At 41.6% G+C, this 27,371-nt stretch overlaps 1 protein-coding gene across 1 annotated transcript in view; it reads right to left on the minus strand.

The window, feature by feature from the left end:
• Positions 1–27,371, minus strand: part of FAT3 (FAT atypical cadherin 3) — a 425,084-nt gene that overhangs the window by 132,753 nt on the left and 264,960 nt on the right. The window contains exon 4 of the mRNA XM_054846690.1: positions 6,085–6,146. Within this exon, the coding sequence (XP_054702665.1) occupies positions 6,085–6,146 (62 nt within the window). The remainder of the gene's footprint in view (positions 1–6,084; positions 6,147–27,371) is intronic.

Genomic DNA, 27,371 nt, shown 5'->3' on the forward strand with positions numbered 1-27,371 from the left:
GTGCAGCCCTTGCATCTCTAGAAAGCTGGTGCAGAATAACAGCTCCTGAAGAACACAGGGTGCAGGATGGAAATCTGCAGCGTGGGATGAGCGAGCTCAGCATGTGCCTTCTACGCCAGGAACTGAGGTCTCTGCTAGATCCACCACCACACCGACCTGTCCCACAGGCGGCTTCACCCACTGCTGATAAACCCATGGAGAGGCAGTATGAGATGAACACGCTTTTGATTTTCTTTTAGAACTGTTTATTTTCTTCCCTTTCTTTTTTTCCCCTTTCTTTCCTTTTTTCCCTTTCTTTCCTTTTTCCCTTTGCTTTTTTTCCCCCACCTTTGAAGTTGACATTCAATTTCAGTGTGTCACCATTGGAAGCTGACATCATGAAACAGCTTTCATTGCCTTTTTAGAAAGTTGACCCTACATACCTACTGCTCCACTAAAAATCCTTTCAGGTGTCCTCAAAATCATTAAAAAAAATAGTTCTCTTATTTCCAGTAAGCACAGCCACTAATAATTGTTAAGCTCAGGCTGGAAATAAGAGGCTGTTTACCTATTTTTTTTTAATTTGCCTTGCATCATCTGATAAGCTTCAACGTTAAAAAGGGAAAGGCATGTGCCTTTGGAGCCATTTAAACCTCAGACAAAATGTTCAATCAGACACACTGCCTCATTCTTACCCCATCACCAGCGTGTCACCAAGAAAAAATGCAGCTTTCCCTGCCAAATGTGGGCAATGCTAAAGATCCATGAAACAAATGCTTACACAGATTCATAATCCAGGATTTAAGCAATCAATGTTCTGCAGAGTACTATTCAGCTACATAAACCCAATGAACTTCAGCTTTTGTACTTCTCCTGTAAAAATACACGCGAGCATATTGCCACACGGCTGCCTATATTCTTCAGAAAACGCTGCGGATTCTCACAAAGGACCACTGACTTCAGGCATCACCACTAGCAAAGGCTACAGCCTAACTGAACAGGCTCGAAAGAAAAACAAGGTTAAATCTGTTCGATTCTTGCGGGGGAGATGCTGGAGAAAAAGAGGAGGATGGCAGCGAACGCAGCACCAGTCCAACGCTGAACCACCAGCGTGGTGTTTGTGGGAAGAACTGAGAGGCAGTGCTATTTTAAAATGCTACTTTTCAAGATTTTAAACCCCCTCTCCCCCACAAACTGAGGCCATAAAGTTTCCAGCAGCGATTTCCCCTGTGACAGTCCAGACCAAATTCCAAGCCGAAAAAATGATAGTCCCTCCATCAAAATTCCCCTCACACTTGCGACTTCCCATTAAACGAGTGGAAATTTGAATTCTTTTTAGAAGGCTACAATTACAGCAGATTAGTATGCTTCCCTCTAATTACTGCATATAAATACACACCATGTAACACAGTTTATTGTACCCTGTTAGTGTACTTACAGTAAATAGAAACCAATATGCTTCATTCAGCACATGTATTTTGACACTCACATCAGATTTACCAACTTATCTTCATTACAACCCCTTGCACTGTTAGTGACATCCTTCTCAGAGCTACGCTCAAGCATCACAGCAGGAAGATTGATGAGGCTTGTATATACTGATTTGTGACAAAATCAAGGCACTTGAGAGGCACTGTTACTATTCTGATAGCACTAAGTTGGCTAAAAATTAGCTGCACTAAGCCAACACTCTGCTCCCACTCCTCCTCCTCATTAATTATGGTACATGACTCGGACCTTGAAAGGCCAAGGATGCTGTAACAGTATTCTTAAACTTATTGTCTTCAGTCGCTTTGTCACTCCTGAAGAGATTTAAAGTTCTGACCATGCTTATTAGCAACTATTTTTATTCTTTAGAGAGGCTTTGAATAGACAAGTTTTCCACTATGACAAATGTTAAAAGATAATTTCTGAATACATCTACAGTGGTAAACTTAAACATTTTTTGGAGGAACAGACAGTGCTATCGATACAATTTTCAAAACTTGCTAAATGACTTAGCCTGCACCACATGTACTCGTCAAGGAGAGACTAAATAGCCTCAGCACTTTAAAAGCACCAACTTATTATATACAGTTATCAAGAGGATGAAGAGGTCATCTCTTGCTACAGATAATTTACCCCTCCAATCATAAAATTTCAAAGACTGTTGCTAAAAGTGCACACTGAAGCCTGTATCTCTTTTAGCTCATTCTTTTGCTAAATACAGAGCTCGCCTCAGCAGCTACCCGCAAACTGAACTCCCCAGAAGTGGGTGCATTTTGCAGAGGCTCTCCGTGTTGGAGACATAAGTAACCCAGCATCTGCAGCAGCACGTTCAGAAACCGCTCCGGGTGAGAAAGCACGCGCTCAGATCCACTTTCCAGGCTGAACGCGCAAGTCAATGAGATGTAGCCTGGATTCAACCATCCTCTCCCATCAAGCTGCACATGTACACTGGAAAGCAGACTTGGAATTATTCATGTTCTGGACATCTCAAAATCAACTGACACAACACAAGGATGCAGATCCTGCAGGAAATGGTTTACTTTTTACTCTTATAATCGGACCTCCATCACTCCAGCAGCTGTTTCCGTAAAATCGCACAGCAAAATTACTAGAGTTTGTAAAGCTGTCAGACCAGGATTAGGAGGCACTAAAAAAAATGTGGGCAGAAAACCCAGCCAGACTGTTTTCTGTGTTTTTCCATAGCTCAAACTCCACTAACATTCTCCACTTCCAGTTTCTTCTTTTCAGTAAATTAGCATAAGTGTTAACATAGAAATTGCTGGAAGACAACACGTACCCAGGAGAAGAAAGAAATAAAAGAAGGAAAGAAGAGGAGGACACATATAACCATAGTGCTGAAGTGTCCAATTATTGAAGGAGTATGAAGATGGATCACCTGAAACCTGCAATTGCACCTCACTTGGAAATACATTGCTATTTTCATTTACTTACTCAGAATTACCTTTCTTGTTTCAGACGGATATTTAAATGCTTCATCACAACTACAGAATCTTTAAGAAAGTCTGTGAGATAAAACAAATGCTTTTGGCTTGCTTCATGTGAGAAAGTAATGTAATCAAGTGGTCATTTTCCTCCCGTTTCAGGCAGAACCATTCCATTAGTAAGAATCCACTAAAGCAAGAGACCATCCTGAATAAAACCCAGTGACATCCAATTTAAATGTAATCAGAAAAATTCTGCCTGATAACAAGCACTGACTAAAACCTGCAGCCTTGCAAGACATTACAAAGGTGTCAAAAAAAAATAGCCCTCAAACTGAAAGCTGAAAAAAAAAATAGCATCGACAATGCCACAATCAATGAGAAATACTTTTTTTTTTCTTCTCCCAAAAAGCCACAAACAAAAAAGAAACCTCCCCAAACAACATCACCAAACCAAACAAAAAATCTCTATTATTGTAAAGGGGAGTCTATTTCTGACTTACTCATGCATCTTTTAACTCAGGGTCTAGACACGTTTTTGTGCTCATTTTGGCACATACTCTTTGGCAAATGCAAGTCCTGTGACAGCAGCCTTGGATACTGTTAAAAAAGTCACAGGGACACAGGTCCATACATCCAAAGAATAATTAAAGGAGGACGGAAGAAACGATGCACGGTTAACCTGGGCTCAGTACTTACTTTGCAACAGACTTCTCATGCATTTAGAAGGGGAGTCACTTAGATTCACCTTTCCTAAGTATGGCAGCCTTTAAAATACACATCCAGTAATTCACGTTTCCTCCGACAGAGACAGGCACAGGCGAATCCAGAAGAGCCACCCTAAGCCATCACAAGTGGTGGTCTGGAGACGAGCACTGACACTACACGCAATTACAATGACTAACATCTGCCATCTTATTTCACCTCTTCTTCCTAACAACTTTTGCGAAAGAGGAGGAAATACTGTTAGTAATGGAATTTGCTCAGTACGTACTGGCTGATATGGGTATAGTGTCCCTGTCAAATTCAGGTAGGAAAAGATAGGCTTATTAAAAACAATTAAAAAGTTGTATCTAGAAAGGTCCATCAGTGCCTCGCACACGCACTGGGCAAAGGAAGGGTTGCCAGGTGAAGCACTGCTCAGAGCTTTTCAAAGGGAGCCAAGTTTGCTCTCTTTTATATCAGACAGACTACTGGAAGAAGGATACGAAACGAAGCCAGAAGGGAAATACTGTACTACTGGGAGACCATGGTTGTCTTGTCAGTTAAGGCCTCCCCAGGGGGTTAATTACACACAGAGACAGCCAGGCGCTTTAGAAAATGTCTTCTGAGCGTGCGACAAGAATGAGCACAGCTTGGCCAGCCTGGCTCCAGATCCCCAGCAGCTTATTTGCTCCAATCCCCAGGAATGCGCCTCCCAGGAGGCAGCGATGGTCAACGTTTCATCATCAGCTCAAAGGGTCAATTTGGCCCTCGGGACCATGTCCCCACCAGAGCCCTATTCCCTTTCCCGTACACCATTTCCAGGGGGGTTTCACAAGTGTGGTCCTCTCCTTGCTTCTCCAGGACACCCCGCTCAGGCATTTCTCTTCTCCGCAGCCTGCCCTCCACTCCCCGTTCGCAAGCCTTGGAGCACCCCATGACACCAACTTCCCTCTAGTGCACCTTCAGTCCTCAAAATCTTGCAGATGGTTATTTTTTCAAACAAGATAAAATCCAGGGGATGGAATATATTAATTCGTATTGATGACTAAAGCCTAACTGCTATAAGCAATTACTTTTTATTTTTGCTATTAATAGTAACACTTCCCCATCTGTGTGGGAATCCTCTGGTACATGTGAAGTTGACATGTTTCACTGAGGTCTCTGAGGCAAACACATAAATGCAAAAGAGACTTACAGACCTAAGATTCTCATCAATAGATATATTTCAAAATCAATGCCAATTTCATTCAGTTTGCAATCTTCTCTGACAGTATAAACTGGAAAGCTTGCAGTTATTGGAACACATGATTACTTTACTAACTTTTCAACTTAATAAATCCTAAAAAGGGGAAAATCCTTTTATTTCCCTCCATTTATTTATGGCCTGGAATGTGTAAGGATCTACAGTGAATTATCAAGAAAAAAACCCAAACCAAACTTGTACACTAATAAATTAACTCTTCTCTCCCATGTTCTGCACTAACTAAAATAATTTGGGATTTCTAACAAACAAAAAGAACCATGGAATATACAAAAGTATATTTTACTACATGCTGTTGCCAGATAGTGACTGCATTGGGAACTATTTTGTCCAGATGTTTTTAACTTGCATGGGTTTGAAGAGTATTTCCCAAAATACATAGTAGGAATGATTGATTATGTGGGACAATATGGTTCTTTTTTACTTGTACCGACACGAATCAAACATTCCTTATTTCACAAATAGACAAGAGAAGAGAGTCAAAGATCTTCTACCCAAAGGAAAAAAAGCACAGCACGGTGTATAGCAATGTGAAAGAAAACACATGTGGTAAAACCAGTAGTTTACAAGTATATCATTCCATATCCAACATATGTGAGCTACTTACTTACAACAAAGAGAAACATTCATCTAAGGGCCGAGGGAATGGTTTAGACACTCTTTTTAGAGGGCAGTTTTTAACCTGAAAATTGCTGTTGATAGTCCCAATAAGTGAAAGCTAAAAAATTATTCATTGATTCAGATGATGCAGTGAATGCGAGCAAGGTCAAAGCTTGCTTTCATCCAAAAGAAAAGTTTGTATTACAGATCCGAAATGCAAAACTTAAAACATGTTTAACCTGAGAGACTGAAATTCTTGGCAGGGTTGGGGTGGTTCCAATTAAAAAAACTCCCAAAAATACCAAACAACTTTGCTCTCGATATTCCAAACTTCTGTAACAAATAAAATTATGGGCTACAATAAAAGATTTAACAGAAGCAGATTAGAGGTGGAAAAGAAGTGTTGTGCATATTTGTTCAATTTTTTTCCTGTGCTTGGGAATTGCAAAACGTATTATTTCTTCTGTATAACCAGGCAATTCCTAGCTTTGTGTGAGTCTGCCATACATTGAGAGAAGGGAGAATACCACTCTCATGGAAGAGGAAGAAGTGATTTTAAACTGCAAAAATCAGTTAACCTTTTAACATATATTTTCCACTTAATCTTACCTCCAAAAAGTGCTCTGCTTGCTGCTCCCGATCCAATTTTCTTGACGTTGTTGTAATCAGACCTGTGAAAAAAGGATGATATTTGATTGTCAATACCCGTTGAAAAATATATGCCTCTATCGACCAGAAGAAATAAATTCATTTTTCAAACACTCAGAGGGAAAAAATCTATTTGAAGTGATATCAGACACAGATTTCTTGACATCTGTCAAGCATTTTCTTTCTCAGTGCAGCCATTATGACTTTCTGACTAACAATGAACCTTTAAAGAAAAATGCTGTGAGAAAAGTAACTGAAAAACAGTCAGCTGTGTATCTACAGTTAACAGGCTACATTTATTACAGTGAATAAAAAAACCTTACTTAAAGAATAACTATTTGTCTTATGATTAAGTGCTTCAGTGAATCATTTGCATTTGACTGAAATCCTTCTGTAAAAAACCTCATTAAAGATTTCAGAGTTCTCAAACAATTAATGGGATAGGATGCTGATTACTTCCACGCCAAGAATACTTGACAAAGAAGGTTATTTCTGTAATAACTACTTGTATACATAATGATTTCCAAATGTAATCATTCTAATGCATTAAAGGTTTTGTACTACAATTTCATCAATTTGTTCCATGCTCAAATTGAGTCTTTAAAATAAAGTACCCTTTTACATGAGGATGATCAAGATAGCTTTTTTTTTTTAAAGCAATGTACTTTCACAAATGATTAACCTCTTGTGAGATTTATACCAAGGAAAGAAAATGAAACACTTCCAATGTTCCCTCAAGAAAAGCAATGCATATCTTCTATGAACACAGCTTAGTTTTTTATTTTGTTCTCACTGGAGATTTAAAGGGCAGATTTGAGTTTTCCCTCATACAAAACATTTTTTTGGATAGGAAAATGTATTATGTGCTTGTTTTTTGATAGATTCTGATGAGCATAAAGGGACCAACTTTTCCTAGACGTAAAGCTGTTTTTGGAGACAATGCCAGTGGACAAAGTAATTCTCAAGAATTCCTCATCTCTGAGATTATGAAGGAAGAAAAGAAAATAAATACTCCTTGGATTACCTATTATACTTATTTATTTAATCAGACCAGCCAAACATCTAAACACAAATCCATGATGACTCTAAATTCTGCCAAAAAAACCCCAAACCATCAGCAACATCTTACATCTATGTAACACCTCTAGTCACAGAAAGCTTCTACACCCACAGCTCCTCACACACTGTTGCGTTCTCCTTGGGGAATCACATTATCTATTTTGGTGAGAAGGGGGGAAATATTACTCGAAGCAATAGGATGAAATGAACAAAGGAAAGTCCACTCTGCTTCCAATATTTCAGACTTGTTACAAGATCTGTTACACCACAGAAGTAACACCCAAGGGGAGGTCACAGAAACCCCAGTGGATCACTACAGCTACACAGAAGAACCTGGTGCTGGCAAAGGGCTGAAAACCCAAAAGAACTGGTATTGCCTGCATCGAGCAATTGGAAGTATTTAAAACAGTTATACCACATGGGAGACATCTACTCACTGCATGAGTTTAAACAGACATGACAGCACAGATGACAAATTGGTGTCATTCACACAAGATCCCACCATGTCTAGAGAGAATGCAAAGACACAGAGAAGTTATTCCTAATTATGAAAGAAGTTCAGCCCCAATAAATTGATAAAGTAAAAATTTCAAATTTGAAATATCCCTGTTCATCATGTGGATGTTCACTATGGATATTTATCAAGCACAACCATTGTAAGGATCATTTTTATCTCATCTTCCACTTCCTTCCTTCCTAAAGTGCCACTATGAACTCCACCTACTTTCTTCTTAAACAAGAAATGTCTAGCTGTAAATTATAGAAGGTCGCTGCCCTCATCATCTTCTTCAGGCAGATGAATTCACATTCCTTTTGAAGACCAGGAGTTAATGTCTGAAACTGAATATCACTGTCAGAATGAATAGTACTTGTTTTTCATTGGTAAAACTAAAACTATTACTACTACTACTGCTGCTGCTGCTCCTCACAAAACTACTGTTATCACTAAAGGTTGGTTGGGTTTTTTTGTTTTCCTTTTTTTCAGTGTAGAGCCTTTTGGACTGCAATAATGGTCAGAGTGCCTTCAGACCTACATTTACTTCTAAAAAAGGTGTATGACCATGGGGCAAGTCTCTACGACAGAACTGCATGTATTTTAAACGTAGCAGATCTTGACAGATTTAGCACCCAGACTTAACAGCTGGTCCTAAAGGGCAGGTAACCAGACCATCACCTTCAGTTCTGCAGACCTGATCCTAGTATCGTGCCAGCACAACTAATTGTTTTTGCTTTAAAGGCAGCTCTACATACAACTGCCAGTTCTGGGCAGTTGCATGAGGTTGTTACAGTACTCTATAGAAATAATTGGTCATTTGTTTGCACAGTTGTGGGGCCTCTAGTTTCCACTCTCTTATCCGACACTTATGGTGGCCCCATTGCAGTCTCCTGGCTGCTCACTTCCACACGCATTCCTGAAGTCACAGACAGAAAACACTACACAACACTACTGTTTGACTATACATAAAATCAGATCTCAACTACTTGATGTTAATATTTATTTAATTATCATCACATATTAGTATGGATGTGAAGCTGGTCCTTTCAGATTATAAAACTGAATTTCAAGGAATTCTGTTTAAGACTAATCATCAAAACTGGAAAAAAAAAAAAAAAAAGAAATACATTCCAGTTATGTCTGAGACTACCCACAGCTTTACCACTCCAGTCTCAAAGAAATTAATTTCATGGTTTTTATGAAAACCTTGCTGTGTCCCTCCCTCCTGTATTCAGTACTCCATGCCATAGAGACATAATAATTGTAATATTTAGCAGGACGTAGAACTGTATTTTCAAGATACAGAGGCAACTGAGAAAAACTTGGCTTTGCACAAGAGAACATATCCTGGTTTTAGTTGCCTAACTGTATTAAATTGTCATAGTCTGTTATGGTGTAAAGGCATTATCTAAAGAAAATAACTCACAGAGAAAAATAAACCCAAAGAAATTATGTTAGGCTGCACTGTTGGTTATGATATAAAATCACAAGGGGACAATGATAAAAAATGACCCTTTCTTTTTTCCTATCTTCAATATGTGCCGTAGCTCTTCTAGACACAGCCATCTGGACAACTGTCCAAAGCCAGCTGGGAAATATAGCACTCATTTCTCACAAAATAGTCAAAAACACTAACAAGCTTCAAAAGTCATAGCACACCTCTCAAATGGGTTCTCTCAAATTTCCAGGGAAACATCATGGTCCTGCTAAGGGCAGCAGATATTTATAACTGTGATGATTCTTTAAGAACAGCCATGAAAGTGAAGAGGAAAACTGGATCTAATAGAAAAGTTATTTACAATAAAACCGTCAGCTCACAAGCAAGGTTATGTGATTCCGTTCCCAGATTTCATACTTCTCTTTGACTTTCTGAGTTAAAACATCTCTCTCTGCATCCTGGCACATCTGTTCCTGAGGCCATATAAATGAACTGTTTTGTGAAACTCCAAAACATTGCTTGACCCAGTATTTCAGCTTGGAGATAACTATATATTATACAGCTTGCTTTTCTACACTATCTGTTACTTTTGCTATTGGAGTACTTTTCCCACCCTAATAAATGAACAATTACTGTTCTCCTCCAATTACAGAGTTCAGAAATGCTGGCAGGTGATAAGCTCACCCTGCACAACATGTCCCAGTATACTGCAGGACACGGCGACAAGTCCCAGCTGACACCGACTGAGGAACATCCTTCCAACATCTCACATCTCACTGTACACTGGATAGTGTACATCATCTTCTCCTGCATCATTCTCCTCTAAAAGGAAACTCAGCATGTGGATGGAGAAGAAATAGCAGTGTCCTTCACCCCATTACCTTATAATCTGGACAGAAGAACCAGAGATTTGGGGTGGACGACAAGGCAGACCTGCCTTACAGCTTAGGTGCAGCCAGAGTGACGCAGAAGAACAGGACAATGACTTAGAAATCCTGATGCTTTAACCAATACATCAGCCTATACAATCTTCAGCCAATGCATCATCTTGGAAACAAATCGCCAGCTATTAGGGCTCAGACGTGTGATCAAGACATTTGAGCAATACTTAGCACTGATGCTTGGGATAATGCTTTTAGCATATCGCAGATGCAAAGTGAAAAAAAGGAAAAAGTTCAGTGAAAGAAATCAAAACCCACGAGTTACTTCGCGTTTGCAATGAGTGAAGCATGCAGTTACTAGAGTGCAAATGAGGAAATGTAACGTATTAGCAAATAGTAACTCGATCACAGGTCTGGTGTCTTAGTACCAGGTATGTGTGTGGATGCATGCGTGTGTACAGATGATTGAAGATGACATAAAGTAAGGAAGAGTTATGAATTCAACAGTATGACTAATACTTTGTAATATTATTTTTAGAAAACTGCATCTTTACTAATAATAACGCCAGCAAACCTAAAAAAGAGAGCAGCAGCTTGTTGGTGCCATTGTGTCAGCTAAGGTATGCTTTGCTATTCAGAAATGCCATAATGTTCTGTCTCAAACTGAGTCTTTTATGATATATTGTATTTTTCTGAACAGTAGTTCTGCTTGGATGCTTAAACCTGTGGCTATGCTAAATGTCTGTATCTGAGGAATACCCAAAAGTACACACTGCTCTCTGATGATAAACAGGTAACAGGCTCAATCTAGTGCAATTCCAATGCAATCAAAGCAGCTCTCTAAATTTATGCTAGCTAAGAATCTCTCTCAAATCAATGTAATCTGCATTTTTAGTCAAGAACACATGAAAAAGCACAGAAAATTATTAACTTATTTAACATAAACAAAGCAAGGCAAACAAATTTATATTCAAATGTAATTTGAGGCCAACATCGCTCATCTCAAAAAGTTCAGTAACTGTATTTCTATTTGCATATCCAAATTATTCCTTCCTCAGGAGGTTGTGATGCTGCCATGTTGTATTGGGTCTGGCTGGGATGGAGTTAATTTCCCCCACAGCAGCCCCACAGTGCTGTGCTGTGCATCGGTAGCCAGCAAGGTGTTGGTAACACACCGGCGTTTTGGCTGCTGCTGAGCAGTGCTGGCACACACCAAGGCTGTCTCTCCAACATTCCCCCTCAGCAGCGGGCTGGGGGTGGGCAAGATCTTGGGATGACCCCAACTGACCAAAGGGATATTCCATTCTATGTGATGTCTGCTCAGCAATAAAAGCTGGGAGAAAGGAGGAGGAAGGGGGTGCCTTCGTTATTTACGACATTTGTCTTCCAGAGCAACCGCTACACATACTGCAGCCCTGCTTCCCGGGAAGTGGCCGGACATTGCCTGCTGATGGGAAACACAGAATAAATCTTTTGTTTTTCCTTTGCTTCCATGCATGGCCTTTTGCTTTATTAAACTGCCTTCATCTTGACCCATGAGGGTTTTTTTCCATCTTATTCTTCTCCTCTCCCTGTGCTGCTGAGGAGGGCAGTGATAGAGCGGCTTGGTGGGCACCTGGCATCTAGCCAAGGTCAACTCACCACATATGTAATCCTACCAGAGGATTTAATTTGAATTCTGGCATTTTTTCCAACCTTTATCAAAGTTTGTTTTGTACACTACTGTAAATAAAAAAAATATTTTATAGGATGGCCTAAAGCCAACAGAGATACTTATGTTTATGGTTATTTTTATTATTAACTTGAGAAGAAATATGAGATAATATGCAAGCAAGGTGAGAATCTTGAGAAATACAGAGTACAACCAAATAGGAGTTTTCCAATGTTAGGTGAATGTGATGCTGATCAAAGTGAAGGTGACAACCGAAGACAGGGGAAATAACACCAAAACTGCACTAGCCTGAATTGTCATCTGAGGATCATGTATTCATTGGACAACACTATTTTACAAATTCCATAAATTATCAACTAGTCAGCCATAGTAGACTAGGCACATAAACCCTTACTATATATGCTGAAAAAGTTAAGCACTTCTTTGTTTTCTTAACACTTTCTGTTCTGGAAAACTCAAGGCATTCACTACCTTTATTTTTGCAGTCAGAAACAGTGATGGCACCTGAATAAATGTGAACCTGCCGGCTAACTCTGCCTTTAATGCTCTAATTAGAGCAGCCAATGGCCAATTAGAATTTTCCAACTGAATAATCCATGCTCTGCTTTCAGTTAGCTCTCGTTTCGCATAAGGGTCCTCATACAAGTAAAATGTCTGCGTGTCTGTGTATGCTTAAGTTGATAGATCATGCTCTACAAATACACAGAACCACAGAACGGTTTGGGTTGGAAGAGACTTTAAAGACCATCTAGTTCCAACCCCCCTGCTGTGGGCAGGGACACCCTCCACTAGACCAGGTTGCCCAAAGCCCCATCCAACCTGGCCTTCAAGACTTCCAGGGATGGGGCATCCACAACCTCTCTGGGCAGCCTGTTCCAGTACCTCACCACCCTCACAGTGAAGAATTTCTTCCTTTACATCTAATCTAAAGCTGTATCTAATGTAAAGCTACCCTCTTTCAGCTTCAAGCCATTACTCCTTGTCCTATCACCACACTCCTTGATAAACAGTCCCTCCCCATCTTTCCTGTAGGCCCCTTCAGGTACTGGAAGGCCCCAGTTAGATCTCCCCGGAGCCTTGTCTTCTCCAGGGTGAACAACCCCAACTCTCTCAGCCTGTCCTCATAGCAGAGGTGCTCCAGCCCTCCAATCAGCTTCGTGGCCCTCCTCTGGACTCGCTCCAACAGCTCCATGTCTCTCCTGTCCTCGGGCCCCCAGAGCTGGACGCGGTACTCCAGGTGGGGTCTCACAAGAGTGGAGTAGAGGGGCAGGATCCCCTCCCTCGACCTGCTGGTCACACCTCTTTTGATGCAGCCCAGGACACGGTTGGCTTTCTGGGCTGCAAGCGCACACTGCCGGCTCATGTTGAGCTTCTCATCAATCAATACCCCCAAGCCCTTCTCCTCAGGGCTGCTTTCAATCCATTCTCCATCCAGCCTGTAGCTGTGCTTGGGATTGCGCTGACCCATGTGCAAGACCTTGCACTTGGCCTTGTTAAAAATTATCCTAAAATATATATATTCACAGAGGCATACTGAGCTCTGAGGTTTACCAATGTTCATTCTTTCAATATACATCCATTACTTGAAATATTTGTGTTAGAAACAAGTTAGTTCATGTACTTACAGAGCCAGAGAAGAAAAGTTCACCAATGGCTGCTAAATGCAAAGGCTTTGGCAGAGGAAATTTCTAAGCACTGGATAGGCTGAACAATAGTACACAGAGGGCGACATTGCTGTGGGTTTGGTTCTTCTGATGCTTATTCTCTACGCATCCAGATCAGCCCACGGCTGTAGGTGTGATAGTGAACTAACCTGACCTTTGGCTTAGAAGAAATTCACATATTTTTCAATACTATGGCACTTAGGGACCAAAAATCAGTTTGCCACAGGCTATTTTCTAACACAGATTGAATTTCCCTAATATGGCTATAAAGCCAAGGCGAGTTCAATAGCCTTCTCCTTATGAAATTAAATTATTTTCCTTCAACCTGTGGATGGATAACCTTACCTGAGCTGTTTCCTGAAGTACTGCTTAAAAGATAACAGAATCTAGTTTGGACAGACAGCATATTTTACTGCTGTCTCTGGAAGTGTTGCAAATTTTATGGCATAAAAAATAAATTTTTAAAAAATGAAATTTTAAAGAACTCTTTTATTAATTTCTCATTTCCAAACTTTGTTTAGATGAAATATGAAAAGAGTGTATGACAGGTAACAAGCAGACTAAAGTAAAAGAAGCCCAATGCATTCTTCTGTTTTAAGTCAAAGGCTGAGTGTCTTCACAGAGGTAGGAAGGTGAGTAGGAGAACAATCTTCCCCCTTCCCTGGCAAAAGACTAACAAGATACAATTTACTGCATGTTTTATTGCCCATTATTAAATAATCTTCTTTTTTTTCCCTGCTACGTGTCCATTATTAAATAATCTTTTTTTTTTCCTGCTATGCATATTCATAAAAAGCATTTCAATAAAAAAATACAAGTGTGGGATGGGCTAGAGGTATGACTAGGGGCTGAAGGTGATTACACAGGGTGTGACTGAAACCTCAGAATATATTGCCTGGCTGCAAGTCACAGCAGTACATGCTTTATACCCTCTCTACTTGCAGTGTTAGGGTCTTCGACCAGGACAGACAGGCAGCACAGGACCATATATGTCAGAGCTTATACATCACACCCACACAGAGATGGTCTGGATGGAATAGCTGAGGTCTCGTCTCAAAGCTTTCTGCTCCCTGGTTGCTGGGGGAAACTTTCTCCTAAGATACCAATCCTTATCTTCGAAGAAAACAATTTTGAAATGGAAACAAGAATATAAAATGAAAGAGCTTTCTCCGTGGAGTTCTCGTGCCCCGTGAGATGCTCTGAACATCCTGCAACACTGATGCTATCTCGTCACAGTCCAAAGCGGATGCGCTTCCCAATCTGCCTTTCTCAAATACTGTAAGGAACAAGGATACAGAAAGAAAAACATATGAAGATATCAAAGAAAACGTTCTGTAGAGTTAGCCTTGAAAGCTCTGCTTGGAGAGAAAAATGCCTTGGGATTGTTTGGTGAAAATATAGGCCTTTTAACCCAACAAGTTAAACAGACAAAAGGAATAAGTAAAACAAACACTGCTTTTCCAAAAATGTTCCATAAATTCAGCGACTGGTTATACACACTGCTCATTCATCAGAGCCCCGAGGCTGAATTTGCAGAAATTCATATGGGAATGTATGGGTTTACTGATGAGTTTACTAGAATTCTCAAATATTTATTAACTGTACACGCAAAGGTATGAACACAGCTTTTCCATACATACACTGAGCAGAGAAAAGAGTACACATCTGTCGAGAAATATAGCCATCAGCTGTCAACTGTCCCACTACTCTTTGAAAGTAAATTTAGGACTTTAGATGGAAAAAAAAAAGGGGCAGCTGCAATAAATAGCATTAGGATTTCCACCATATATTCAGGAAAGTAAACTATCGCGTATTCCTAACCACAGAAATGTCGAAATGAATAGCAATAACCAGGGTAATTTTATTACCCACAGGCAGTGAGAGGCGTAAACACTCTAACAGCACATTCATCTCCTGCAATAAATTAGGGATCGACAAAGTGAAATTGAATTTCAAAGATAAATGATAGAAAACGATGTACATTTTACTTGGAGATGTAAACAAACATATCATTTTATATAATTACACATGTAAACCTCTAATTTAGAAAGACTGCATTCTGATCTAAATGAATGATACTTCATTGAACAAGAAAGAGAACCCACCAGGCGAGCCCGTGCAATTACGTGGAGGACTGCTGCCTTATTGTTTTTCCTGAGGTGACAATGAGAGTGAAACGACCTTTTTGATACAAGGTAGGTATAAAAAATGATTGCTTTAAAAAACTGTTACGTTTTCTAATGTGTGGTTATGTCTGAAAAAAAAAAAAAGAAGCTGAAGCAAAGCCTTTTTATTCCTATTTGGTCGTCCCTTCTGTCTCTCGTTAGAGTTCCCTCAGCTTATTGCTGAAAATATCAAAACTCTGCACAAAATGCACAGCAAACATTTACTTCAATGAAGAATTTGGATTATGCTTTCCTTTAAAGGCAGATTTTGGCTTTTTTTGTTCTTAGAATCTGTTTAAAATGACAATATGGTGTGTCAGTCTGTTCAGCCTGGTGGAACAAGGGAGTCGGAGGGACTCCCTTTCATCCCTTCAAAACTCAGCCAGCACAGTCCTCAGCAACGGCAGGCAAATCCACTAAATATTTACCTCCATTTTAAAAGTGGCCAGGCTTGCTGTTCCCCATATTCATCCTGCAAGGCTGTTTGGGAACATAACCGCATGGTTGAAAGCCCCTTGTTTCCAGACAGACTGTATTTATGATCAATTCGCACCTTCATTTTGGTCAACTAAACAAGCCAAGCTCCTTTGGCTTCCTCTCACCTAATGAATTTGCCATCGTCCCTCCTGCATTGCAGGTCCAGCCCTCATCCCTCCTCAGCCTGATGGACGGAGGCTGAACGCTGCTCTCCAGAAAATGTCTACACAGGCCTGGTAAAGCAGCCTAGCTGCTGCCTCCAGTGGATGCACGTCTAGCAGAGAGTGGGAATCTTGTTACTAGTCCCCAAATGCACCATTTTGTTTACTCTGCTAATGAATTTCTACTCCAAACCCTCAGGGACGCTTTATTTCTTCTTTTTTTCCCTAACCAGTCCTGTTTGGGTGATGCCTGCTAACTCTGGATCAGAGCAAACTCCCACTTTTGAAGCCAGCACCACTGAAGAAAGCACCAAACAAGATCATTTGTCTAGCCAATACTTGAAATAATCTGTTAATGTGTGCCCTTCAGCATGCAAATTCCTCTTTCAAGACTCATCATTTTTATTTCCTCTTTAGCCAGACCCATATGCACATATCAATTTGACTATTAATCTCCATGTCCTTGTACCTCATAAATTCTGCAGTGCAACCATATCAAATGCATTACTGAAGTCCATGTAGATGACACACAGAGCATTTCTTCGAACATCATTTATCTTATCAATGACATCAAGATAGGCTGACACAATTTACTTCTGGTAAATCCATGAGCACTTTTATCCCATTTTCTATTTATTTCCATGTTTTTAATTATACTGTCCTTCAAAATACGTTTGAAAGCCTTGCAGTTGACAGAGGTCAGACAAATAGTTCTGTGACTGCAAGGCTTATTTCTTCTCCCTGTCTTTCTGCTCTTTACCACTGACATTTTATTTGTTATCTCCCAATTGTATGGTCCAGGTCCCGGATTTGATAATGCCCCTCAATAGCTGCTACAGGAGTTCAAGATGCCAGTTCTTTCACATTTCTGGAGTGGAGATTATCACAGTCATCCTTACTGGCTAAAAGAGGGATGGCAGTGAGGTGGGTTTGACAAATCCCAAATAGCTGTGGACAGCAGGATGGAGTCTGTAAACCTGCCTGTATCAAACCACAGCCAGCACCTGACGGGGGTCGCTTGGGACCATAAATAGCTTCAGGTATCTCAGTGAAGTGCCTGAACTCAGGTGTGACAAAGTTGCTCGAACTGCAACCCCAAAAAGTCTAGGCTGGAAACCCATCCCTCGAGGACAGGGTGGTAGAGCCACCATCGAACACACGGAGTCTGCAATCCACAGCTGCCATTTTTAAATGAAAAGACTGATAACTCTCCAAGTGCCCATGCTGCACTGGCTCCAGTACAACTGATGGGCAACTTTTCTGCGGTGTCATTGTAGCCTGAGTCATCTCTCAGGGCTGTGACGCTCCGAAACAACTGAGCAAACGCCTGTGAGGGATGGTCACGCAGGGGCTCAGCTCTTCTAAAACACTTCCCAGCAAACTTCCCAGTTTGTGGGATAAGAAGGTTTTCAAGTTCAAATCCTTTATTTAGGCTCAAATGAATACATAAGAACAGAAATAGCATTCGTATCTTCTTTTGTGTTCTTCCTCTAAAAAGTGCAGTGCCGCCTAAGAACCTAATTGCTAATACGATGCCTCAGCACAGATTTTAACACCCCCCTGCATTGCTTTCCTTTTCAGGGAGAAATTACAGAATTCTATTTGGGTTATAATTAGCATATAATTATTACTGACAGGAATAGCTATAAATATATATATAACTGGTGGCTAGCTTAGTAACCAGCACACATAATCATTATACAATTTTCTTTAATTTTTTTGTGCACAAAGACCTCATAATTCTGCAAAAGCGACGACTGAGCTTAACTAGACTCTAGTTATGATTTATGCAAATTAATTTCACTGTTTGCAAGAAAGAAGACTTATATAACATCTGCAGCGGGGGTAGGTGGTGCCACTTTCAGTGGCAAGGGGCTATGCAAATACTCTGCACCTTGGGCCTGAATACATCATGAATTATTGTTCGACCTCTTTCTCTGGCATATTATGATGTACTAACAAAGGAAGGAAAAAATAATAATAAAAAAGTCTCCAATGTACACTTTTGTATAACATATGCAGAGGTCACAGCATGATGAAGTCCTGGTATTTTCCTTTCTCAATTGTGGAGGAGGTGTGGAGGGTGCACAGGGCACAGCTGTCAGTTTTTCCTCCTAATCTAGACACCCTCATTACCTTTTAAAGAGAAATGATTTCGCATTTTTCCACACACACCCTCAACTGAGTGCTGTTCTTGACAATAGAAAAACAACCCCAGCTTTTCTCCCAACTGCGCTCAAAAGAAAGGCGTTGATCCCTCATTACTGGCAATTGTCTCCAGCTCAGCCGAAGCCACAGCGGCGCCTTGTGCTAACTGCAGATTCCCCAGGTCAAGTCAATCTCATCTTCATCTCTAATAAAAAAATGATTCATCGGTGAGGTGACCTTCCTGATCCAGAGGCAGAACGCAGAGCTGTGAAAAGAAGCCTCATAGAAAAGATATATGGCCTTGTTCCATGACGTGCAAGTCACAGATAGACCTCGGCACTGTCAAGATCCGCTGCCTTTCCCAAGGTGGTCTCCTGCCTAAGAAAGCCTACTGAGACACCTCTGCTTGGTTTCCAGCTCACCCTCTATCTCGATCTGCAAACTTACATGAGACACTTTATGTCTCTGTGCTTCAGTTTCCTCTCCCATAAAACTAGGATAATTGGTATCTTTCTTTGTAAAGTGCCTTGTGATCTATAAAGGAAAAAATTACTTGTGTAAGAGTAAGATATTATTATTAACTAACAATCTCATAAAACTCAGCCATAACAGCACTAAGCATTTTCCAAAATTTATTGTTAAGTAAGTAAAGAAAATAATTTCTTTAAAGACTGAAATGAATTCCTTTGCTTTCCAGGGTTTTCTGCTTTATTTTTTTCACTTCTCTGTGAAGGGATTTATTTAAATTGTTCGCAATGGGTAAAATATAGTATTAGCTCTGATCCCCCACTTCAGTGGCTCAGCACATAACAAACAGCAAAAATGCACAGTAAAACTAGAACACTTGAAAAAGCAGTAGCTGTTTTTCTCTGCAAAGCCAGTCCAGTACCTCAGCCTTGCCCAACAGCTGTCAGAGTGGAGAGGCAAGAGCGGTCCTGGGTGCCAGTAAATCTTTGACCGAGGAAGAGGAGCAAGAATCAGTTATTTGCAAAGAGCGCTCTCTTGCTTTGACACCAAGTGAGAGGTGGGATCCTCAGGCTGAGCTATTCCACGTGCACAGGCAGATGGCGTGGAGGAAGGACAAGCAGACCCCATGTTCGGTTGCTCAGTTGGGGGTCTCAGCAGCATCCCAAGCACCGTTCCTGCTGGCTGCTTTTAAACAGTGACACTGGTTTATTTATAACTCCCAGAATGACTGGGGAAGATCCTGAAGGGACTGGGATGAGAGTATAGAGGGGATGGAGGAACAAGGAGATGTGCACTGGGGGAGGATGTGAACGTGCATTAATCCCTGCAGAGGAGAAGAGGAGACTGAAAGCAGGGCTTATCAAGCAAGCCTTTGCCACCGATGGGGGCTGGTGGCAGAGGACCAAGGACCTAATGAATGAGGATGGAGTGGTGCTACTACAAGGACTGCTTTTGGAACAGAAGATGCATCCAGAGGCTATGACAAGCTGCTGCTGGAAGTACTGCAGCTATAGGGACAACCACCACTTGCTTTTTACTTTCTTCTGCCTGAAGCGCAGCCCTGATGCTTTGCTCCATCACTGCTTACACACTTCTCCCTTATATTTTCTACCTTCTCCTTTCGACTCTTGGTTAGTGCACAAGTCCTCATATTCCACTTCTTCACCCTCTGAAGGCCCCACATAACGATGTTTGCCTAGCTGAAAGAGGAATGTGTGTGACTTGATCCAGGCCTCATCTGTGCTTCTCTCCTGGTCACACAAATGGGTCTTTGAGGTCCTCCCAGACCTGCATGGCGGAACTGTGAGCCCAAGAAGCAATCGAAGTTACTCCTCTATTCCTTCCTTAGTCCTTCCAACTGAGTAAATCAAGTCTTCTTAGCTACCTCCCTCTTGTACAGATCCCCATGAGAAATAGTAACATGGACATGGATGAAATAGGAATGGAAATGTATGTGTGTGAAAGCACCAAAAGAAACAACAATCAGGTTTAAAAGAATGGTCTCTATTGATAAACCAAAGAGATGACTGACAGCAGTCAAACCAGTGAACTCTGGGGAATGTGCTGTTTACATCTGGTCACAGGGCTCTGACAAGGTCCCAGCATTGATGACTTGTCAGCAGAAGACCTGTGGTCTGATAACAGGAGGGCAACAAGGTTACAGCACATCACATATACTATCATCCTAAGAGAAAGACAGATGATTGCCCTAAAGATATCCAAGATAAGGAGATGAAGAAAGCGAGCAATGACTTACAGAGACAGAAATAAGCAAGATTGTGATGCAAAGATAACTGTTAATTCCTAAATGTTTTAAAAGACCTGTCCAAAACTCAGTTCCTTGTCAGTCAAGAATAACCCAAGAGACACAGTGAGGCCTTTAGTTTCCCACATGAGTTATCTTGGCCACAGCACTTGGATACACATGACTTGGTGTGTAGGGTATGAGAGTGTGAGTAGGTAAAACCAACTTACAGAGCAAGTTATATAAAATAAAATGTCCTTCTCCCGTGAGAAGGTCTCACACTGAGCTTTGTTACACTTAACAGTGACACTCTTATTTCAGCTAGTTTTAGTCTAGGCGACTTCTCAGTAAAATGGATGCCACGTTTAACTATCCTGCTGACCACAAGCTGAGGAGAACCATGAGGATAATACACACACCCATTGTGAAACCTATTCTGTGCTAACCTATCATGACTCAAAAGCTGGTTGTTATTGCACTACTGGATACAAAGGCTCTGAAGCAGAGTGGGATGCTTGGTGTGCTCATTTGCATCTCATTACCCAGCATGCTCTTCCTCCTCAGAGCTATTTTCATAGCGGCATTGTTGTCCGAGCCCTGGGAACAAGTGGAAAGATTTGGTGACTTTGGATGCATGCAGTTCTTTTCTACTTGGTTTGCTCCCCCTTTATAATGAAAGGCTTTGGAAAGTGGTGAAAATGAATCAATTTTCCATTTTTAAGGCTGTATGGGTGGGGTGGGGTTTTTTTCAGTAGTTTAAGCTATCAGGAGCAAATCTTGAATAACAAATAAGATTACAGAAATGTGAGCCTAATGTTCCTCTCTACAAGGTGCTCAAGCATGAAGGTTTTGATCAGAGAGTAAGAAATGAGATTTAACTTCCTTCTGATTTAAGTTTCGTTTGTACAAAGAACCTATTCCAGAAAAATGTGATTGCAAGCTCATTATTCAGTGCAGGGCAAATATCTTCAATCGCAATCCAGTAAGATCAGCAGCTTTCTCTGTGTGTTACAAGCCTCAACGAAGAGAACTGAACATACTGGCTTCTGTCATTGCCTACATCTAAGACTGTGATGATTTCACCCTGTCCAATTCATTTCAAAAGCTGTAGCTTCCAATTAAAAGTATAAGTTGTCAGCCAGAATAAGTGTCTATCATTTGAGCCAGAGCAGTTTTGGTTTCTGGCAGTTTTACTGCATCAAAGGGTTGATTTACAGATCAGTTACAATTTTTTATTCAGTACTAAAGGGAATAAAACTGCCTCAGACATAGGACTCAAAACAACACTAAGTTAAGTTTTCCATAGTTTTCGCTATGTTTTATCAAGTTGGAAGTAAAACTTCATTCCTCAGTGACTTTAAAGTTTTCAACAGGCACTAAAAATAGTAATAAAAAAATAAAATCCAGGAAAATCTAAGAACCTCAGCATCATGTTCTTTAACAGCATCTAGCATACAAAGATTACATTGTACTTCACAAATGTCAACGAATTCAGCACCGAAAGCCTGTGTGAGGTATGAGGTTAACTCCTCCATGGGTTAAACAGATTTCTCCCATTTTACAGATAGGGAATCTTAGCTATAAAACGACATGTTGAAGACTGGTGTAAAGCATAGCAAAAGTACGCTTAAAAATCTTATCTTCAGTCTCTCAGGTTTGAGTTTTAAGAATGCACGCAATTTTGAGACTCCTTGGGATAAAAAATGGGTAAATATGGGCAAAAGTCACGTACAAATATATGACAGAAAGTCTTGAGGTAGGAAGAAACCGCAAGTTTCTGGGGTTTTAAGGCTAAGACTCAGTACCTCCTTAAAACATGCAGAGCGTTTGCTCCTTGGGCTTCACGTGGCAGGAGGATGAGTGGCATTTCACAGCAGGATCCTGTGACGACGCTTTTAAGCGTTTATGCTGTATAAACCTTGATGAATCAATTAGGCATTCTCACTCACTCAAATGATTCATTTTACTAGCAGTATTGGTTTTACAGCAATAGCACAGCCCTAGGTCTGGAAACTGGTCCTGTAGGATCCAAAAGGATCAGGTTATATTTGCTGTAAGTACCTGGGATATGCTTGGTCAAAGTAAACCAACCCAGAGATAAAAGGAAAATGGATTAGGTATTTTAAATATTTTAAGATGGAGGAAATCACTGTCAGGTACTTTAAAGCCTAGATCTACCCCTAAAACACTGGGCTGAACTTGAAGAAAGTGTGTTGAGGTATCATGGAGACATGCTGGAACTTGTAGCAGAGACTGGAGGCTGCTCGGCAGCTGGGATGGGGCTCTGTTGGAGGCAGGATGGGCACAGATCTAATCAGGTGAACAACTAAACACAAGTTTGAAACAGGCCATGATACATGGTAACAGCGACATGGAGTTGAGTGCACTGCGGGAGCACCGGGACAGTCCTGGTAGCTACTGCACAGAGTGGTGATGGTGGTACAAAACCAGAGATGCATGGAGAGCTACAGCGGCCGTTTCTCTTCCAGAGGCAATGCTTGAATGAGCAGGCAGAAATGAAGCAAGGCAGCAACAGTGCAAAGTAACAAAATAATGAACAAGAGTTCATTAAAACTCTTGGAGGCCCCATCCCTGGAAGTGTTGGAGGCCGGGTTGGATGGGGCTTTGGTCTAGTGGAGGGTGTCCCTGCCCATGGCAGGGGGGTTGGAACTAGATGATCTTTGAGGTCCCTTCCAACCCAAACCATTCTATGATTCTGTGAAAAAGTGAAATGAGCAGCAGTTCATTAAAAGTTCACTAAGACACCCTATGTCCAAAAATAACTTTGCTTTGTCAGGCAAAGGAAGGAAGACAAAGAAATAAGATTAGATGCATTTTTAGTACATATATTTGTCCAAGAGTCAGTAAGTATTCCCCTGGTTACCCCTCCCAAAGCCAAGGGTTAGCGCAGGTGCCACGGACCAGAATAGGGTTACCCGGGTAAACCAGTGCAGGTGAGAGTCACTGGCCGACCTGCATCCTACCTGGCTGTCGAAGGAGAGAAGCAGGCGCTCCTTCAGCATGATTTATATGATTTATTTTAGACATCCAAGCTAAGAGAAGACAAAATGCAGTTTAGGAGTGTCTCTCTCCAGTCACTATAAAGGCAGTTTACAAACCCAGCTCAGGTGCAGATGACTACAGTTTGATACGGGGAGTCCCACCCTCTGTGTCCTAAGACATAAAACCCAGAGGGCAGATGAGGGAGGCAGAACGGGACTGTCTCTCACCACAGGTTCTCTTGGATTTGGGGCTGTCAGTGTGGCCTTACGGCATAAATTGAAGCAGCTCTGAATCCCTTATTTTAGGCTACATCACTCTCTTTCCTGTCATTGATATTTCTCTGGGATCCTCTGCCAGCTGACCCCTCTCCGTGCCGATGTGCAAGGAGGGACCTCTCCTGTCCCGTGGCTCCGACGGTTCCCTCATCTTCTGGAGTTCAAGGAGGGAGATAGCACCTGTGACCCCTATTTCTGCCACTGAGATAAATTCAACTTGCCATTCAATTTTTATTTCTAGGTCAAGACAAGAATGATAGATTAAAACCAGAAATAGCTGAGCATTCAGTCTGGAAGCTGCTGCAGCGCCGCACTTCCAGCCGGCCGGACCCCAGACAGCCTCCTGCCTCCAACTATGCCAGTTATTGATTTCTGTACCAAAACATTTACACTGGCACAACCCCCGGTGAGTGCAATTATAAGAGTATAAAGGTGCTTTATACTAGCATAGATTATGAGATAAACAAGCTCATTTATACCGTTGCAACTGCATTCACTTCAGGGGATTTGTACCACTTTAATGATACCAGTGCAGTTAAAGCAATACAACTTGTGTCTACAGACAAGACCTCAGCCTAATGGTAATTAACACAGACATTTCCAGCCACCCTGAGCAGCTGAGGTTTATGTTGGAAATAGCAACTGACCCATAACAATTTGCGACAGCATCAGAAACCTCTGTACACCAGCTCCACCTTCAATTGCTTTTGCCACTTTTGCAGGAAGGATGTTTATTATGCCCCTTTTAGGAGGAGGCCCCAACAGCTAGAAGTTGCTTGTGGCCACTTTTGTCTTGCGTCTGGACAGCAAAACAAAAAAAAAAATAATCAATTCAGCCACTGACATTTTGCTGTGAAAGAGCTAAGCCAGCACAAAAGCACTGATAAAAGTGGCGGTTAACCCTGTGCTACCCTTATTGTTCTTTATTCACCAGCTCCGAGCACTCGAGCAGCCCGTGGAGCGCAGGAGAAGGGGCTTTGCCATCTGTTGCTAGGGCTGACATCACCCCTGTTTGCTCAAGCATCGCTTCGCGGGGCTGTGTTTGCATCATTAATCGGCGCTGGCCCTGTGCTGGCCCATTCAGCAGGGCCTCGGCTTTCAGCTCTCGAGCACCTCGCTGCAAAAAGGAACCTGCCAAAGTGCTTGGCCTCACTTGGAGAGAGGTTTGGATATACAGCAAGATTACTTTGGGCAGAGTATTTGTCAACTCCTCCCGGGGGAAACTGTGCCCTGCACGGTATGCAACTTGACAAAGGGAGAAAAAAAAAACAACCCCAGAAAACGGCCCCCCTCTCCCATAAGCACTCTCCACGGGTTAAACTTAACTCCGAAACACAGAAAACCAGATTGCGCTTTCTGCTGAGACTGGATTTGCCAAGAGGCTGCTGAACCCATCAATGCGATAATGGATACACATTTTGCTTAGCTTCATACTCCCGGTCTCTTTATCTCTTCTCCCTGAATAATACTGGAACAATCTCACGGGAAACCGCAAGAAATTCCTTGTCCAGAAAAAAAGTGAGGTTTAACAAAAAAAATGGGCTGCTAATGCAGACAGGCGGGAATGCTGCTGTTGGACAGTCAGGGAACTGAGGCACGGAGGGGCTTAATGACTTGCTCAAGGTCAAGCACATAGAGCAAGGAAAGACCGACATGCTGTCTACAAATACTGCAACCGCACAGACACCAACTAGACACACGGACTCCTCGTTTCCAACCAGCTTCTATTTTCCCAAATGTCTCAATGGGTCACGCAACGTTAGGATAAACAAAGGGCACGTCATGTTTAAAACATATATGGCATAAATATGGAAAATGCTTAACAAAACTGACACATATATTGAGCAGATTTCCAGAAATATGCAAATTTCCATTTGGAGTTGTTGTGTTTTTTCCTTAGGGATGAAGAGGGGAACAATAATACAAGTTTCTTTTACAGGAAGCAGATCTCTAATTGAAAAATCAGTAATTCTTTAAATGTGAAACATCAGATGGGACACATCTTGAGATTAAAACACCTAAATTTAGGTGTCTGCATGTGATGCAGGGAGCTCATCAACACATGTTCAACTCGGTTGCCTACACACAACCATCTAGGGCTTGGGGTACTTCTGGCCCCCAGCCATTGCACTGCAGAGACGCGGATGCCTCAGGTATCCCAGGGCTTCTCATTCATCACTCCATGCCCACGTCTGGAGCCCTTTTCTCCCCATAAAAAGAAAATGTTAGTTTGCCTGCACATTCCTGCAACATGATGGGGACAAATCATTGAAGAACAATTTAGGTTCCTACTTTCAGTGACCTTAATTTCATTTTCATCTTATATGGCCTGTTTTTCAGACCCTACCTGACATCAAGCTGTGCTAATTAATACCTTCCTACACTGCTCAGCACCAGCGATAGCCTCCCTCCCAAGTGTTTTTGACAAAATTGGGCATCAAATGAAGTGCTTTTCTCACTGAGTCTCAGCTTTCCAACAGTTGTGGTTTTTTGTGAAAAAAACCCCACACCTCTTCATTAGTTTTTTAATTTCCATATTTTTTCTCTAAAATTAGGAGTTTGGATTTGAGGATCCCACTGTGCTGTCTAATAGTGTCTCTTGATGCCTTGATACAGTCCCAGTTCCCACAGCCCTTGTATCCCAGAATCCCAAAAAACTGCTGCTCAGAGGAAGCTGCCTGAGCAGGTTGCCCACCCCAGAGGACTGGGAGCTGTAGAAAAGCCATTGGGACTGCTATTCTCAAAAGACAAAAGAAGTATTTTACATTTTGATTTTTCACCCAAAAAAATTCAAACTTGTATATAGCACTTTTTAACAGGGGAAAAAAAAAAAAAAAGACCTATGGTCTGCTGTGCTTTATACAGTGATATATAACTTTGTGGCATGTCACCAACTGGGAAACCTCCTTGCAGAAAGGATTTCTTGGCTGATACTTGTTTGGTTTCTGTAGCACTGTCATCCCCCGACTGCAATATGTCCAATTTGGAAGGACTAAGGAGCTGAGTTAGACCCCAACGAGCGCTTGAATGAATGGGTGCTCAGGGCTGCAAGCAGATACATCTTTTTTCCTGCCCTTCTCAATACGTAGTCACTGACGACATCAGGTCCTGAGTGGGAACTGCTCACTTTTTCCCTCCCCTGGTACCGCAACGGAAGAGGCAAAGGGTTGGCTTCGGACAGAGGTCTGCAAGATGCATCAGGCACAGGGGATATTGTGTCTCTGTTCTTGCTCCACACTGCCCCTTCCACACGAACGATGCCACCAGAAGATACAGCCTTACATGAAGTTGTTTGATAGCTCTATATTAAAACACCTTCTAATGGGGGGAAAAAACCCACCTTTCTGGTAATTTTATGAGAACTACACCATGGCAGTACCATGCTGTCATAGGGATAATATTAATATTTCAACTGATATGATGCCAAACACCAAATAGGATGAAAGTCATCTTGTCTAGTTTTGGCTAAGTAAATCTGGGTGTCCCGTCTAAGCCTGTAATCCAGGTTTCTGCTGTGTGAGGCACAGGAGGGGCTGCTTGGCAGTCTGGACCGCTGCTCCCTCTCTGCTGCCTACAGACAAGTCTGCATGTCCGGCT

The sequence above is a fragment of the Grus americana genome, chromosome 1, assembly GCF_028858705.1.
Source record: "Grus americana isolate bGruAme1 chromosome 1, bGruAme1.mat, whole genome shotgun sequence".
NCBI lineage: Eukaryota > Metazoa > Chordata > Aves > Gruiformes > Gruidae > Grus > Grus americana.